Raw genomic sequence first — 17,489 nt, forward strand, 5'->3', positions numbered from 1 at the left:
GGTAGTCAGACCTGTTCATGATGACAACAGCACCTCCTTTATCAGCCTCTTTGATGATAATGTCAGGGTGGTTTCTGAGGCTGTGGATGGCATTGCGTTCTGCACGACTTAGGTTATGAGGCAAGTGATGTTGTTTTTCCACAATTTCTGCCTGTGCACGTCGGTGGAAGCATTCTATGTATAGGTCCAGACTGTCATTTCGACCCTCAGGAGGAGTCCATGTGGAGTTCTTCTTCCTGTGTTGTTGGTGGGAGGGTACCTGTGTATCAGTGCGCTGTTCAGTGTTATCTTGAAAGTATTCTTTGAGTCGGAGGCGGCGAAAGTAGGCTTCCAGATCACCGCAGAACTGTATCATGTTTGTGGGGGTGCTGGGGCAAAAAGAGAGTCCCCGAGATAGGACAGACTCTTCAGTCCTTTACCTGCCTCTGGAAATTTCCATTACTTGCATCTGAAAAAGTGAGGTTCTTATCCACGAAAGCTTATGCTCCCAATACTTCTGTTAGTCTTAAAGGTGCCACAGGACCCTCTGTTACTTTTTACAGATTCAGACTAACACGGCTACCCCTCTGATACCTGAAGTATCTTGTGACTACCTTGATTTGGAGACACGCACATAACTCCATGAGACCCATATTTTCCCACAATTCTTACATGCAATAACAAGTTAAAACACTCTTCGAGAATTCCTCCAACAGGCACATCACAAGAGAGCCGTGCCACTAAAATAAAAGGGGAGAGGGATGAAAAAGAAGGGGCTTACAGCCACTCTAACGCTCCTGGCTTAGGTATGTCCAGAGCAATTCTGAGCACCTTCTGGCCCTCAGCCTTACCAACTACCTCAATGCAATGAAGGGTATGTTTACACAACAAAGAAAAACCTGTGGCCTGCTGACTCAGGCTCACGGGGCTCAGGCTGTGGGTCTGTTCCATTGCTGTGTAGACATTTGGGCTTGTACAGGAGCTTGACCTTTGGGAACCTCCCACTCACAGGGTCCTAGAGCAGGGGCTCCAGCCCAAGCCCAGAAGTCTACACAGCAATGAAACAGCCCCACGGCGTAAACCCCGCGAGCCCAAGTCAGCTGGCATGGGCCCGCCATGGGTGTCTAATTGCTGTGAAGACATCCTGAAATGAGAACTAAGACTAAACATTTTCAATCAGATTTCATAGACCAAATGAGGGTAGGCTTGGTTATCCTTCGAGAAGAGAAAATCAGAGAACACTCAATTGCTGTAGGAATTGATGATAAAGTAGGCATTAGTTTTCATACTGAGTCAGAAGTGACACTACAACCCAATGACAGGGACACTGTAATGCTAGGGATGTCAGCTTTCTAGTGAAGCATGTAATGGACAATTTGATTACTTGTAGCAAGTACCACCTTTTAATGAACAGCAGGAATGTTAATTCCAGTGTCTTGGCCAGTTCAGGAGTGGGTTTGCTTGGTAGCCCATTTACAAAACCATAAGTAAAGTAATCTTTTCATGGTTTGAAGTGTTGTATGGTTTCTAAACTGTTGTCATGGTATCCTTCCTTTACAGAGTCAGTGCAAGATGTCTTTTTTTGCCTAGTGAGTCAATGTATATAGGGCCAACCCTGGTCCCTACCATCACCATTCTATAAAACAATTATTGTTGCTCATCATCTCCTTACTGAGAAATACTGCAACAGCCCTCAAAGACAGACTGATGGTCAACCCATACAAGGAAGCCTAGATCTAGCAGAAGACAAGGCTTCATCCTGGTCTGTATTACTTGTCTCCCTTGTTTCCCAGTTCCATGAACTCTCCACAGCAGAAAGCCATTGAGATTGTGCTCAACCTCCCAAGCAGTAGATTTTTGACTGGCTAGTGAGGAAGAGAGGAGGTTTGCCCATATAAGGGCTCCCCTACAACACATGGGAAGGAGGGAGCAGTTGGGGCCCAGTCAGGAGATCACTGCACTGTCCTTCTTGGTGACCAGAAGAGAATGGGCGATATTTATAATTCATGCAGCCCTGGAGAGGCCCTCTTTCATTGGGATCAGACAACACCTACCCATGAACTGGGTAAAAGGGCTGGACTCCCTGTTTACACACTATGAGCATTATACTAGTTGCCTTTTTCCTCTGAGGGGGGGCAGGAAGGAATTGTTCCCTCCCCACCACACTGGCAGAGGTGGGGTGGGGGGGGTTTGCCTTTTCCATAGCAGTTCCAGGACCTGGTAGGATGGAGTAGGCGGGTTAGATTATAATGTCACAAGTTAAGGTGCAAAACTTGTGGTGGATGTCCAGTGCGGGAACTTGGTATGGAAGAGATATGGTTATCGAAAACAATGAATTGGAAACGGAAGTAAAAAGAAAGCATCCCTTAAGGGATCTGAGTAAGAGAGGGACTACAATTCCTATGTCTCATGCAACAGGGAGCCAATCCTCCTCCTGCTTTTTTAGCCCCTTAAACCTCTTAAAAGGGGTCTCACCAGCAGGATGACTGGCAGGTTGGAGATTATGTGGAAATGATTAAGAAAATGATGATGACCTGCACTGTACAATTTATTGCCAAATATTACCAGATATTTTAAGTGAATAAAGTCGGCCTAATGAACCCACAACTATTGTCTCCTGACTTTCTTGCAGCATGGCCAGACAATGAATGATTCAGCCCTGGGATACATTGGACCCCAGCATCTAAATGTCTCTTTGGACAGGGAATTAGAGTGACACAAAACATCCCAAAGCCCCTGCTTCATTTTTGAGGTGAGGAAGGGCTGAAGCCACCTAATACAGCCCCACAGGCAATTAGTGCTAGCTAGGTAGGGGTTAGAGTGGTCAGGACGTCCAGGACATAAACTGATGCAGCATCTCTTGGGGACCCTCCATTAGGTCCTAAGTTAAAACGGTCTTCCCTGAGCAGAACCCTCAAGGAATACATTGGTTTTGCCCTTCAAGACTTCAACCTCCCCACACCCACCCCTGTTCAATCTCTTACCAGCTTGCTATCTGCACTGATCTTTCCCCAGCCATTAGCTCTATTCTGGAACACTAAACACTATTCTGTATTAGTAATTAAGTTTCAATTTATGTAATATGCTTCTTCCTTCCTGTCCTAAAATTGGTGGCTAGGGTTGCTATGTGCAACTTAAACAGCTGCCACCTTCCATCCCAGAGGTGGCTCCATTTATAGTCTGTATAAGATCAAACTTGTAAAGGAATTTAATATCTTTGGGGATGAAAGGCAATGTATACATAAGGTATTCTTATTTCTTTCGTTCCTTCACATTAATTACTTTTTATCTGTAAAAGTTTTGGTTCTAGAGTGCAAGAGACAAGCTTCATCTCCATTACAATTTTAGCTGCAGTCAGCCTTCTGATATTATCCATTGACTACTGGCAAAGTCATGATCATTTGGGAGGTATCCAGTTTATTTTCCTAAATTGTTAGGTGGCAAGTACATTACATTTACACAGTGTTTGTCACGTTCTTTTCGAGCAGCTGGGCCACATGAGGGATAACAGCCTACTACTGGTTTCAGCTAATGGAGTTAGTTCTTTAACCAGGGCTTTGGAGCAGAGCTTGGAGCTGGAGCGCGGAGCAGCTCCATAACAGTGGAGCTGCAGGTTTTTGCCTGGAGCTGGAGCGGAGCCGGAGCACAGCTCCAAAGCCCTGTCTTTAACTCCAGTGGGAGACGTCTGTGCTCGGTTGCTAGGCCATGGATTCAGACCCTGCTGACAATCCACATTGTGGGGCTTCACACAAGCAGATAGCCCAGCTGCCTCAGTGGAAATTTGGAAGCATAATGCTAAATCTAGACTACTTTTATGCCAACACAAGAGGGTTTTCTCCAGTGCCCCAGCCTACTTTTAAACATTAGAGATCTCAAGGCAATTGAACAATTAAGGCCAACTCAAAAGCAACCAAAGGCATTCAACCACCTGACGCAAACAAAACCCACCCCAAGATATGCCCTAGCTCAGAGTAACATGCAACTAACTGCCTGCCATCTTGCTCTGCCCCACTGAGGTTTCTTACCACACTTAGTATTCCCTTCTCCTGCCCGTAACTCAAACAGCTGTCAGGCCCCATTAGGCATAACAGGATGCAGACAGATTCAAGATTAAGCAACTTTTTAAAAATCCAATTGAGACTTTCTTACCTTGAGGGTGCAGCAGATATTACATTAGCCAGATTGCCCACACTTTCCACCTAAGAGCAATCACATATATTGAAAATAAGTGGGGGCTTCCTGGATTCTTCCCCCCCCCCCCAATCTCATAAGAACCAAAATCAATCCCCCTCCTCCCTTCCAATTCCCCTTTGTGGGGAAAAAAGGTGTTCCCATCTGCTCCGAGCAAGATTTTATCTTGTTTGTCCGGAAGGGACCAGCCAGAGGGACAGTAATTCAATCACGTGGAGAGAGGGGGTTAAAAAGCTCCTTGGTGGATCGCCCGCAGCTTCTGCTCCAGGAGGCATTTCCAGTCCCAAAGGAAAGGAGGACTAGTGTGGTAGACCCCAGAGAGAGTGATCCCTCCTTCATTACTACCCCTACCCCCCCGGCTGCCAGGACATGGGACAGAGCCCTTTTCAGGGCCATCTGGTGAGTTTGCCCGCATATTTGCTTCAGGGCGCTGCAAGGTAGGGTTGGGAGTGCAGTTTTTTTATGGCTAGATTAGAAACAGGGTTTGTTTTTAATCCTGAGGTGCAGATGCTCCTAATTGAGGGGGGGAAAGGGTTGTGCACATGCTCTGAGTGTTTTTGGAGAATGTGTGTTTAGAGGAGGCGATTGTTTCTACGGCAGCATGTGTGGATAGGTTTTGGGGGGGGGGGAGCAGAGTGGTGGTTCCCAGGAATGTGTGTGTGGTATGTGCACCCGGGATGGAGCATTCACAGGGTGCAGGCTATGGAGAGGTGTGTGGGGCTAGGCTGTACTGGCACGGAGTGAGTGTGCCCCGTCTCTATAGCTAGTGTGTGTGCGTAGAGGGCAGTGTGAGCGTATGTAGGCTCTATAAGGCTAGTTGTGTAGTGTGTGTGTGCAGATGATGGAGTCTTTCCAGAGGGCGCCTGTGCAGTAAGGTACTGCATGGGGCAGTGTGTATATCGGAAGCATGAGCAATATGTCTTGGGGGTTGTGCCAGGAGGGAGGAAGGAGTTGTGTGTGTGATTTATTCAGCCAGGCTGAAGGCAGGAAATACGAATATCTGGGTGCCATGTGTCCTCAGTGTGCTCTGACTCTGGAGAGTTTCGGCAAGTGTTGAGATGCTATGCCTAGATCGGGGGTAGGAGCCAAGGCACAGCTGAGGATCACGAAGGCTGCCAGTTGCATGGTCTGGGATGAGGGATTTCTATTCCCAAACATTACCCCTCTCCTAACTGGGCTCCTTTCTCACCCTCTCAACTCAAGGAGGCACCTGAAACTCCTCGTCAGGTCACGCTGGCATTGCCACAGTGCGGATGGCACTGGTGTATTATAAATCAGTTCTCAATGCAGGAGGAGGCCCCCCCTCACCAAGGCTAGAATGGTACTGGGGGAGGCATGTATGAGGCCTGTGACCTGACCTGAAGTTAGGCAGGGGCAGGGGCTGCTTAGTGGGATCACTGGGGAAAAGGCAAAAAAATTGGACCCTACCAGTGTTTGGCCGCTACTTCCAAATTCCACTGCCTAAAGAGAGAACAAGTCTAGTCGCTGCTATGGGGGTGGGGAAGGGATCATACACACCCCCAGATCCTGATGCAACAGATCAGCTCTGGAGAACCCGGTATCCCCCTGGATTCAGACAATTTTGGGCCCCAGTCCCCCTAATTCTGTCCCCTAATTCTACCGGTCTTATAGGGCTTACTGTTGCAGCAGGGCTGCAAATGCCCTGATCCAGGGGCGCTGGGACACTTTGGTTCAATGGCTTTCAGCCCTCCCTCTAGACAAACTGACCCGTGTGTCATGGAAACCACTTCAAGCCCGGGGGTGCTGTAGCACCCCTAGCTCCAGCACCTGTGCCCCGATCTGGCACCTGGATAACCCCACCAGATCCAGACAGTCCCTGGGCCCGCACATTCTGCTGGCGAGACAGGGAACAAGTCAAACTACCCCTGCTTCGGGGAGTGGGGGTCCAGCTGCCAATGCACCGCGGTGCCACAGCGCTACCACCCTCCAGCTCTGCCCCCGCATTGCCCTGCTCAACTACTCAGCGCTGCCAGACCAGGGGAAACTGCCTCGGTGGCGAGCTCCGGCAGCCGAAAGTTGGCCGGGTAGCGGCCCCAGCTGGGCGCGCTGGCAGCGGGCGAGGCGTGGGGGCGGCCGGGGCTGTGCCGGCCGGCGGGGAGGAGACGCAGCGCTGCCTGCCCCTGTGCGGGGCCAGGCTCTGCCCCGGCGGTAGGACCAGGCGCCGGGGAGCCGGGAGCAGGGGGGGGGGGGGTTGTGGCGCGGGCGTACGGAGGTTTGACATTTTCAGGTGCAAGGGGAGTGGCTGGGGCTGTTCCCTATTTAGCCAGCGGGACGTGGGGAGCGGGGCAGGGAGCCGGCAGCGGCCAGCGGTTCCCCAGCCCCTGTAGCGCCCCTGCCAGGGACCCCCGGGCACTGGGCACTTGTCCCGCGCCTCACCTAGGCAGGGGGCGCGGCCGCAGCGGGGCTCGGGCAGCCGGTGCTCCTGGGGCGGGGGGAAGCCGGCTCGGAGTTTGTGACTCCGTCCCGTGCACCCCTGGCGCGGGCAGCCTTATTACGGCTTCTCCAGCCCCGCCGGGCCGGTGCGCACAGAGTCGCCTCCAGTAGGAAGTGCACTTCCGTTATCTCCTTCTCCCCCACCCCCTCCGCCGCTCCCCCTCCTGAGCTCTCTTTCTGGGTGTTCAAGGCGAGGATGAACAAACAGATCCAGCCCGAGCGCAGAGTGTCGGCGGTGGCTCCCGTGCAGGACTGCTCCGGCCAGCAGCCGCCGAAGAAGGATGTGGAGCTGCTTCTGGTGAAGGAGCAGAATGGGGTCCAATACACCAGCAGCAGCCTCCTGCCGGCCGCCTCCAGCCTCCACTACACCGCCGAGGGGCAGCCGGAGAGGGAGACCTGGGGCAAGAAGATCGATTTCCTTCTCTCGGTCATTGGATTCGCTGTGGACCTGGCCAATGTCTGGAGATTTCCCTACCTCTGCTACAAAAATGGAGGGGGTAAGAGCACAATTTTACTGGGTCTTTCCCATCCCCAGGGCTAGAGCTTTTGCAGACCGTAGTGCTGTATTCACTTCCCAGAGTTTCCAGCTTTTTTTTTTTTTATTGCAGACTGGCTGAAATCATAGCTGCGCGGGGTCTCTCTAGCCTCTCCGTAATGATCTGTAGTCAGTGTCACTGGTTAATAGCTATAGGGCACTAGGGCAGGGAGCACTCCCTGATCCACCCTAGAAACTCTCTTCCCTTCCTAGTAATCTGCAGAACACGGTTCAGAGCTCCCTTGCAGTTTATTCCACTTAAATCGATCCGATAAGAATTACACACACACACACACCTCTGAGTAAAAGTTTTGAACTGATGCTACTACTTTTGGCAGCCACTTTAGTCTTTTAGAGTTGGTTTTATGTCAGACTGCTTGTTTTGCAAAAGATCTGAGTGGAGTGTATGGGGAAAATACCTTTGAACAGTAAAAGAGCATCTGGGAAAGTTGTAGCTTGGCCAGTGAAAAGTTTCTGAGGGAGACACAGCTTTTGTTTTGGATGTGATTTCCACTATCTAGTATGCAGTTTGGGGGGGGGGGGGAGGTTGGTTTTGTTTTGTCTTCAACGGGCAGAAGACTTGTCAAAAAATGAAACCCCTTCTGCACATCAAAAACAAGCCAAAAAACCCCACCTTAATTATAGTCAGTTCAAATAATCTAGCACATCTATAGCAAGACCTTAAACACAATGAGGCCTCTTTCATCCCTGTGAAATTTACGGTGCTGCTGGTGGTGATGGCCCCCCCCCCACCACACACACACACACACACACACACACACACACTGTGCAATGGAGTAACACCATCTGTGGGTGCCTACAAATCACACATAGAACAGACCCCATCTACCAGATGGAAGACTGTTTGCCTGAACGTTCAATGCTCTGGGTAGAAGGCTGGCTGGATAGAAAGCATGTACTGTGAGACACAGCTATTTATGTCTCGGTGATGTGGTTGCTTGGTGATAAAGACTAACGGTTTCGCATTCGTAGCATAAAGTCTTTCTTTCCTATGAGAAAATACATGGTGCGGGAAAATCCCACTCAATGTAGATAGCTGAAACTGAGTTGTACGGTAGGTCATTGCACCTTCACTGTCTCTTCCTTAAAACTTAAACTGATAGAAGTAAGGGCTGGTACTTAAAAATGTAGCCTGCTTTAATACCACCAAATATTTGGAGGAGTGGGGAGATCAGGTAAACCATACTCCTGCTACCCATACAGATGTGTGCCAGTTGTTCAGCAACTGGAAAAAAAATAACCCCCAAATATACTTTGATTCAATCCAAGATAGCTCAGACACTCCAAGATACTCCAAGTGGTGCCATGCACTGCCCCTTTGTAAGGGTCAGGTAGGTGACCCTTGAGATCTATTGCAGGTGTATCAACATCACTATCCATGCCATTCTACCTGTATGCACCATTTGGAGAGCTTCTGTTTACTTGACATTCAGTGAACAGATTGTATTTTATTTTCAGGGAGAGAGAGGCATAGTCCCCCTATTTCACTGTAGAGTAACAGAAAGAGGTAAAGTCTACAATGGTCAAACTCATTGCATTTCCCCCATGATTCTGAGTCCCTTCCAGTCAGATTCTTCCCCTTTTCCTTAGTAGTCTGCTACTAATTCAGGCACGGGAGACAGGATTCTGCATCTTCCTGTGTGTTCTGTGAGCTCTCTGTTAGCTGTTTGTTGTAACTTCAGCCAGGGCAATGTAGACACAGCTAGCATGATTTTCTGGAAAAAAGTGGGAGATGGCAGCTGGTATTTGCCTGGCTTTTTAGAGGATTCTTTCTACTGGACCGAAAACTCCCACATGACCCTCTGATTTAGCTTTTGGGTTATATAATTTTAAGAAGTCAACCTTGCTGTTGAACTCTCTGGAAATATACACGGATGACAGACAGAGCTAGTGTACTCTCCCATAGAGCACCCTGCGAGCTGCCACTCGGAAGCTTTCGCTCTTCCCACCAGCAGGAAAGTGAAATCAGGGTTATTGCTGAGAGGCCCCTGAATGTTAGGGGCACCCCCAGTGCAAATAGATTCTTCAGAAACTCAGAACGGCTCTGCTCATTGGTTTGGAGACTGTAAACGCTATTTTGTTGCCTCTGCTCCTCCACCTTCCTCCCCCACAGTCAGCCTTCCCTTTTCCCTTAACACATTCTTAGCAGGACAGCTCCTTCATGGCACCGTTTCCTAGTACAGATCAGGCCTGAGGAGTGGGAAACAGAACCACAGAATGGGCTTGGTAACTACCTTCTATCTAGTCGCACATGACTAAAATTATCTCTCTGGTATCTGAATGCTTTTCCATCATCCACCACCATGTTTGATATAGGCATTGGGCTTGCTTGGTGAGGAAGTAGAAGTCTCTGTCTCGGCGAGTTGGGCAGAGGAGACTAAGGGTGAGTGAACCTGCTTTAGGTAGTTTCAAGCCAGCTCAATAGTTTGGCTGCACATTTGGACATAGGAGGGTTCTGGTTCGACAGGTGTTTTTCCTGCAGCAGCAGAGGTGCTGAGGAGTGCAACTCAATGCAGAGAAGAGGAATGCCTTCTGGGTTTCACTCCCTTCTCTCCATCCCTGAGAACCACAGGTGTTCTCAAAGGCTTGATTTGCAAATACAGCAGCGCCTATGAAAGTTGCTATTGTAGGCGCAAAACAATGGCTACACTGCTTTTCTCTCACTGCTGCAGAAGAGAACCCCACGAGCATTCAAGTGAGTTTTGCTGACTCAAAGTTAGTCAAGAGTTTGATCAGGGAGTATATAACTGCTGGCTTACACATCCATTCAGGAGATGTCACAGGCAGACAGACACACACAAAATGTGATTCGAAAAGCAACAAAAAAATAAGTGATACAGTTATCAAAGTAGCTTTTGGTTTGGCTGCTCAGTTAGCCAGAGGTGCAGTATCCGCTTGGATTCCTGGTGTTGGCAACGGCACCAATTGAATAAAATGTTCAGAGACTTTTTTAAAATAAATTAAAAAGAAAAAATCATTCAGGGTTTCTGTTCTCCTTTTTGATGTTTGTAAGGGTCTTCTTAAAGGACCTGACTGTACAGGGGAAAGAGTGAAACTTTCTATACATAAAGTGTGTTGAGATCTACAAAGTAAACAAACAAAGAGCTAGGGCCGGTTATAGCACTTGTAGACAAATGTGATTAAGGCTGATGTTCCTATAGTCGAGGGAGTGGCCTGCAACAAGTTCTCTCAAATGCCAAGACAGAACTAACCACTCTGTTTTTCTTCTTATGGCTACATGTGATTTTTAGATTCAGAGTACTGTGATATATTGGTGAACAGAATTATATTCCCATTCCAAAATCTATAATCAATAAGGCAATATTAGGGGCTCACTGCACACAGGAACATCCAAGCACACGAAAGATCCTTCCTGAAAGTGTTATGTGAAAGAAAATCCCCCTATTACAATAGGAAGGGGGGATGCTGTATGAGTGCTGTCTGGGTTCCTGTGTTACTCTGAATAGGTTAGACATTGTCAATGAAAACACTGCACACTAGAGCCTTTCCAGGCTTGTAAAGATTAAGTTGTTCATGATGTCAAAGTGAGAGCACTTGTAGGAAGCAACATGCTTTTTACAGGAGGGAAGTCTGAATACTCACCAGACTCACCTCATTCAAAGCTGAATGTTACAAGGATGTGTATGTATATACATACCCATCTCTTATAAGCCAAATCCTTGAGTTCCTTTGTTAGGCAAATGCCAGGGGCTTTCCTGTGTAAGAATTGGAGATATGGCTCTTTGGGGCTAGAATCTAAAGTTTCAGACAAAGACAATTTCCATTAGCTTGAATGGGAACAGTGCACATGCAAGGAGTGCGGGGTCATACCATTGGTTGCTAGTTTGTCACAATGTGCAAGTTCATAAACTGCATCACTGGTGTTAGAAACTGATTTTTTATTTTTATTTATTTTTACCAGCTCCCAATAAAATAACAACAAAGAGTAAGAAGGACCCAGCTATTCATTTAAGATTCTAATATTCATTTAGAATCTTAAATGAATAGCTAGAAACATCTGTGTTTTTGGCCTATCTTGCTGAGTTACTCCAATGGGATTTCTGCACATAGAGATAGAATGTAACCCTGCCTGAGCAACTGTCGCTCTCAAAAATATCCTTCAACAATTCATTAAAAAGCAAAGCAAAATGAAAAAAAAAAAAAAAAAAAAACCTTTGAGATTTAAAAAGTTTGAGTGTTCATTTTTATTTTGCTTACCTGCGGTCACGGATTTTGCTTATCTTGCAGGAGAAGACAGCATTCAATGTCTGCCATAGTGACAGTTTGAAACAGGTCAAAGATTCATTTAAGAGGAAACTTTCAGTTCAAATATACTGGTCCTGATCCAGTGCTCATTGATTTCATTGAGTGCATGAGTAAGGCCACTGTATATTATTCTAAGCTAATTTATTCTGTGACAGCGAAAATTACATACAGATACTGCAGCTTCTGGGAGACAGACAAAATTATACTCTAGAGCCGGGAGGTCCTTCAATGTTTCCAAACTGGTTTGGACTATCAGCAGTTATTGTGAATTATTTGTACTAGACTAGCCTTCACAACACAAAAGAAAACTACAGCTTTCAGTAGGTAAAGTGTGAAATGCCTTGCTATCAAGTATGCCAGTTTTCACTGATTTCCCTATGCTCATAAATTCTTGAGCCTTATTAGAATCAATTTCTCTTATAAACCTCTGGCAAGAAGTTTTTTTTAACGCAGTTCCTGGCTTTACTTCTGTATCTAGGGTCTGATCACTCTTCCTTAATCAGGCAATATCACTGTGCTTAAGTCAAGTCTGATGCCTGACCTCTTATACATTTCTCATGAGCCTGCATTCAGGGGGATGTTTTCCGAGTGAGGCTTGCCAGATAGAGCCCCAAAGAGTTTTCCAGCACATCTAGTAGCTTTAGAATTAGATTCTCAAACTTGGAATAGGATTTATATTGGTAGTTTAGAATGTATCTAATATCCCAAACTGATGCCAAATGAAGTTGAGCAACTACATGCTGAGTAATGCCTGGTATGATTAATTGGTGTACTCCTTGTGGGTGTGTGTAAGGCAATACTTTGCATTAATTAACAGAGCAATTACAACATTCTTTTAATATTCATTTTTAAACGTTTTCCTGTAGTTTGTAAACAAAATGAAATGTGACCTACCATCTAGAATATTTTGAATTCAGTTTCTAAAAGAAAAGACTTGTTACACTATCATGCACTTTCTTTGTGATCCAAACTATTTGGTGAGATTGATCATGTTCAAACTTTTCATTAGGAAGCATGAAATTGTCAGATTAGTCACCAGATCCTTATTATACCATAAGACTCAAATTAAGCTTTTCATACATTCACAAAAAAGTCACAGATACCCAAGGAACTGTTAAAATATGTATCATAATAGATATATTTTAATCTCCTCAGAGACACTTTTCCTCCTCAGTGTTTTAGACAGATTGATTTCCAGGACTGTACCTAGTTATATTTGGTTCAAAACACAATTCACCAACAATCAATACATTTTAGCAGAGAAATGCAGCACACCATTAAAAACCTGATTATCCTACTTTTTGTGTCACATGACAGTAACCTATGGAGTATTGTCTTCTGTATTATATAATCAACATCTGAAGTAATTTCAGTCAAATTTCACTGAAAGCTCTACCCTGGAGTGGGCCTCATTGAGCAATAAAAAGTTTGGATTCAAATGTAGTGGTTAAGTTTGGTTTCCTAATACAGAGTATCCAAGTTTTATTAGCAAAGCTGTGTCAAGCCAGTGAACTCCCATAGATCCTTTAAAATGTTATGCCAGGCCCTCTCAGCTGCTATGCTTATGAACACATTGCAAACAGAATACTGGTCATATGCGAGGATACTCACAATCTCCCTGCTGCTTCTCCTCCACTTGACCATCAGTCTTGCTACCTGACCAGAATGGTGCCCCAGAATTACAGTGGCCTAGGCCCAGGCCTCGTGGGGTTATAGGTGAATGTAGCCCTGCTTACTTGGCTTACATCAGATACTTAATAGATGTTGCCGGTATCTGAGAAGGAATAACTAATTCTTACAGTCTCAAGAGATCAAATCCCTACCTATTCTAAATTGAGTTTCTGACTTTTGAGTTCAGGGCACTATGAAATCTCACATAAATGACAAGATGCTAATACAGTATTACTGACCCCAAATGTTCAAAAATCATGAGATTATGTAAAAGTAATAGATTTGGTGTTCTTTTTATTTGCCTTCTGCTTTTTGAGTCTTTAGGGTGCACGGGGGTCACATTTTGAAGCTTTCTCCAGTCATGAGGACTAGAAGTTTACTTTTCCCTTTAAGAATGAAAGCTGAAATCATCACGCATCCACTTGACTCCTGAAGCTGGAGCTTTAAGGAAAACAATAATTATCATGAGACTCGTGACAAATTCATGAGAGTTGGCAACACTAGTAATACAAACGTCCAGCTAAATCGTCTCTGAATTGAAAACTTGCATCTCCCTGAACAGCTTCCAACGGGCTGTAGTTTGATGTCCAACAGCAGGTTAATGGTAGTGAAAGATTTTAGGACTGTATCCTATTCAGAATTATCCTGTGAGAGTGAGTAAGCCAAACCAGATTTGCCACTAATTAATCCTTTTTGTGATCTGTTCGGAGAGATGCCCCAATCCACACTCCCACAGAAAGAAAATAGTGGTTTTCTAGGAACTACAGTAGGTGCTTAACACCTTTCCTTAATGCAGTGCTTGCCACATAATAAATAAGGTTAGTGTTACTGTTGGCAGATTAATCAGTTGTGTTGACAGAATGCAGATGTCCCTTTCTAACAGTGCTGAAGGGGACTGAAGGAACAGATCATGCACAATTAAGGATTAGAAATCTATTGATACAATTTCCGTAGCATCTACCGCAAAGATGGGCAAAACAGCACCACATCACAATTAAAGGTGGGTGTCGTTTGAAAGATTTGGTTCATGTTTTCATTTTCATCCCCTTGTGCTTCTGCTGGTTTGGTGTGGAAACGGAAGTGCTGAAGTATCACCAGAAAGCCTGTTCTCATCATATTTCTAACTTATCTGAAGAGGGAAGTTCTAAAAGTCACATTAGAAAGCGTTCTCTTGTAAATATAGCAGTCTAGTGAAGCAGACCCAGGAGTTCAGTGTAGTTTGGTTAAGAATCCTAATTTTTGGATACTTATCCAAGCTGAAATGCCAGACCCATTCTCTCACCGATCTCTGTTTAAACTCTTATTGAATTCAGTGGGAACTATAGAGGCAATGGAAAGCAGAAAAGACCCTTAATGAGAATAACCAACAGCCCCTTTTCACTGCACCTTCTGAAACATTTGTAAGAGACAGCTGAGGGAGAGAATTCATGCTGCTCTGCCCATAGTACTAGCCTGGTCTACACATAGTTTTTGACTAGTTTAATTATTTCAGTAAAAAATAATTAAAAACACCCCTAAGAGAAATAGTTATATCAATACAATGTGTAGTGTGGATGAAGCTATATTAGTATAAAGATGGTTATAGCATTATAGAATATTCTGCTTTCCATACAGTATATCTATCTTGATATAAAGCACCTTTGTACTGATATAATTGTTGGAACTCCACACAGATGCAAAATTTGTGTCCGCATCCGATCTGCAAAAATGATCCGCAGATTTGCAGGGTTTTAGGTATAAAATTTGGATGTGCATCCATCTGCGATCTGTAGAAATGGTCCACGGATGTGGATAGCTGCGGATATAAAGTGGATATCTGGATCTGCGGGGCTCTAATAAATTGTGTACACACAAAAGGGAGGGGGAGGTGAGGCTTGAGAGGGCTGTACTATTTTAACTTGTGTTTAAATAAGCCCCGATAGAAACTATGATTAAAATCAGTCTGTCGTATACTGGTCCACTTGCTGCAAATTTTAATGCAGGCAAAAGTTTCAGAGCATTGCAAGTAGCTTTAAGAAGCGTCACCTTTAAATGAACAGATTTAAAATAGAACATATCTTCATCCACTGCTTGGTTGAGAGTGCATTAATGGCTTTCACTACTAGTGCCTTTGCCCCAATTCACTCTCTGATTAAAATGAGTGAAGAACCTTTAGGAACCTAGGGCAAAAGTATGGAATTCCTTTATTGGTTTCTCTCATAAACACCATAGCATTAATATAGATATGGTGATTATGGACCTATTTTCTTTCAAAAGCGTGGGGGGAAATGGTTTGTAACATTCACATTTATGCATGTTCCTATATTTTGAGAGGCATCAGAGTCATTGTAAAATATTGCACTGCAGGAGACAGGGTCTGACAAAAGACATTTTTTTAATAACCGTTTTGCACGAGTACCTTCTTGGACATAGCACAAGTCCAGATCTGTTGACTAGTTCATCCTCATTCCTAGTATTTCCCATCTCCTACACAGCATTCGTATCATTCACACGGCATATACAAAAACATGACATGAGATTTTCCAGGGAATCTTGCATTGAAAACAAAAAGTCAAACCTTGTTTCTGTTACTTTGCAACTAATACCAACCCTGTCACTGGAGCACTGAGTGACAGTGAGCAATGTTAGTAGAAAGTTACCCAGGAGAAGATGGGGCAGATCTTGATCACCCTAGATGCCCTACTCAAAATCAATGAAGCTGCTTGGGTGAGCAGGAACAGCAGAATTTGTCCCGATTTAAAGAATCAGTCCGTCCTTATTCTGGCAAAAGTCTCTATTTATTCACATGGAAGAGCTGCAAATACAGTGATTTTTAATCCAAGATTTTATGATTTTCTAAAAGAAAGAGCCTAATCCAGTTAAAAAGCTGAGACTCTTCCCTTCCCAGTGCTACAAGTCTCAAATTTCTAGCCAAGGTAGGTCACTGGAGCTTTAATCCATCATGAGTCTCGTATTTAATCTTGCTGGTCCTGCATCTCAGAACTACATTTCTTTTGGGGTAGGTTTTGAGTGGGGACTTCCACATCTGGAAATGAAAGGGGAAACTTTTCTCTGACAGGGTATTTAGTCCCTGGTCAGGGGAGAAATAATCTGACTGAAATGCCTTTGACCTGAGCACTGATTGAGGAAAGACTCCAGCAGTGGACCCTAAGGGTTGTAGTGGTGACTGCATCCTCCAGCTTCCCTTCCACATGGGGTCTGTGGTCAAAGGATCCACACAGGCCACATATCTGTTATCTGTGCCCCCACATCTTGCCTACCCACACCACCACCTTCACCCAACCCCCGTGATGTGCAAGAAGCTCTCAAGTCCTCCCTTTTCTCTCTCTCCTCCCTGCATCAGAAATGTGGTGGTTCCACTGAATCTTGGGTCTTCCATGACAGCTCAGGAAGGATTTCATCCCCAATGCCTAGTGCTTCTGCATTGTTCCCTAAGTTAGAATAGATGTTCCACATTAAAGGCATCATGCCAACATTTTCCAAGCTTGACTGCTTAAAAATAATAATAATAATAATTAATAATCAGGCACCTGAATCCTTAGTTTAGGGACAAAATCTTATTTCTAGAGGTGCTGAACATTCACAGCTCCCACTGAAATCATTGGATAGATGATTGAGCTGCAATTGCTCAGCACCTTAAGGCCGCTTATGTGCCTGGATATAGGATTTGTCTGTCTAGCTTTAGCCTTTTGAAAGCAATGACCTTATTCCTTAAGCAGTAGCACCAGAACCACAAGAGAGAGCATTGCCTGCATTTTGGTATGTTATTCTTTTGTTATTTATTTATAGCTTCTGTTGGGAAGGTCATAGATGAGAACTTATCAACTAATGTACCTTATCAGCACTATTCACTATTTTCTTTTCTTTTGTCCTTATCTTTCCCCGCCTATTTTGTAATTAAATATGCCTTGAAGTGTCTCTACTGAAGTATGACAGAGGTGACAGCACAATACTCTGAGATTTAGGGACTACAGTTCTGAAGCTGAACCTGTCTGCCAGAGGACTGTCTGTCTTACTCATTTTCATCCAAAAAGATATTTCAAAGTTTCCAGTGGATGAAATTCCATGAAACAAAGTGACATAAAATTCAGAAGTCAGGTAGAAATGGACAGTTAATTATCTTTAGCCACCCCTTAAGCAGTTCTTTAGGATCAGAGCTCTCTGATTGTTGGGGAAGCGGTGAAGAACGCTGCCTTCATTGTTGACTTGCCTTTCACTAGAAGATGCTAATTTCCAGTGCTCCCAATCTTTGTCTAAATAGTCATGAACACAATCATTTGCTTGCAAAAATATAGACAATTGCTGATGCTGTTCTCTTGACGTGTATTAACTGGTTTGCTATTGTTTAGTTATCACTATTGTTCGAGTTCAT

General features: G+C 44.9%; 1 protein-coding gene across 2 annotated transcripts in view; it reads left to right on the forward strand.

The window, feature by feature from the left end:
* Nucleotides 1-6,256: 6,256 nt before the first annotated feature.
* Nucleotides 6,257-17,489, forward strand: part of SLC6A2 (solute carrier family 6 member 2) — a 111,792-nt gene continuing 100,559 nt past the window's right edge. Inside the window, exons 1-2 of one of the 2 annotated variants that reach the window (XM_054049232.1) lie at nt 6,257-6,339; nt 6,815-7,121. In XM_054049232.1, the coding sequence (XP_053905207.1) occupies nt 6,821-7,121 (301 nt within the window). In that variant the 5' untranslated portion in view covers nt 6,257-6,339; nt 6,815-6,820. Of the gene's footprint in view, nt 6,340-6,590; nt 7,122-17,489 lie in introns of those variants that run through there. The other variant, XM_054049234.1, reaches the window with a different exon arrangement.

The sequence above is a fragment of the Malaclemys terrapin genome, chromosome 14 (genome assembly GCF_027887155.1).
Source record: "Malaclemys terrapin pileata isolate rMalTer1 chromosome 14, rMalTer1.hap1, whole genome shotgun sequence".
NCBI classification, from domain to species: Eukaryota; Metazoa; Chordata; order Testudines; family Emydidae; genus Malaclemys; species Malaclemys terrapin.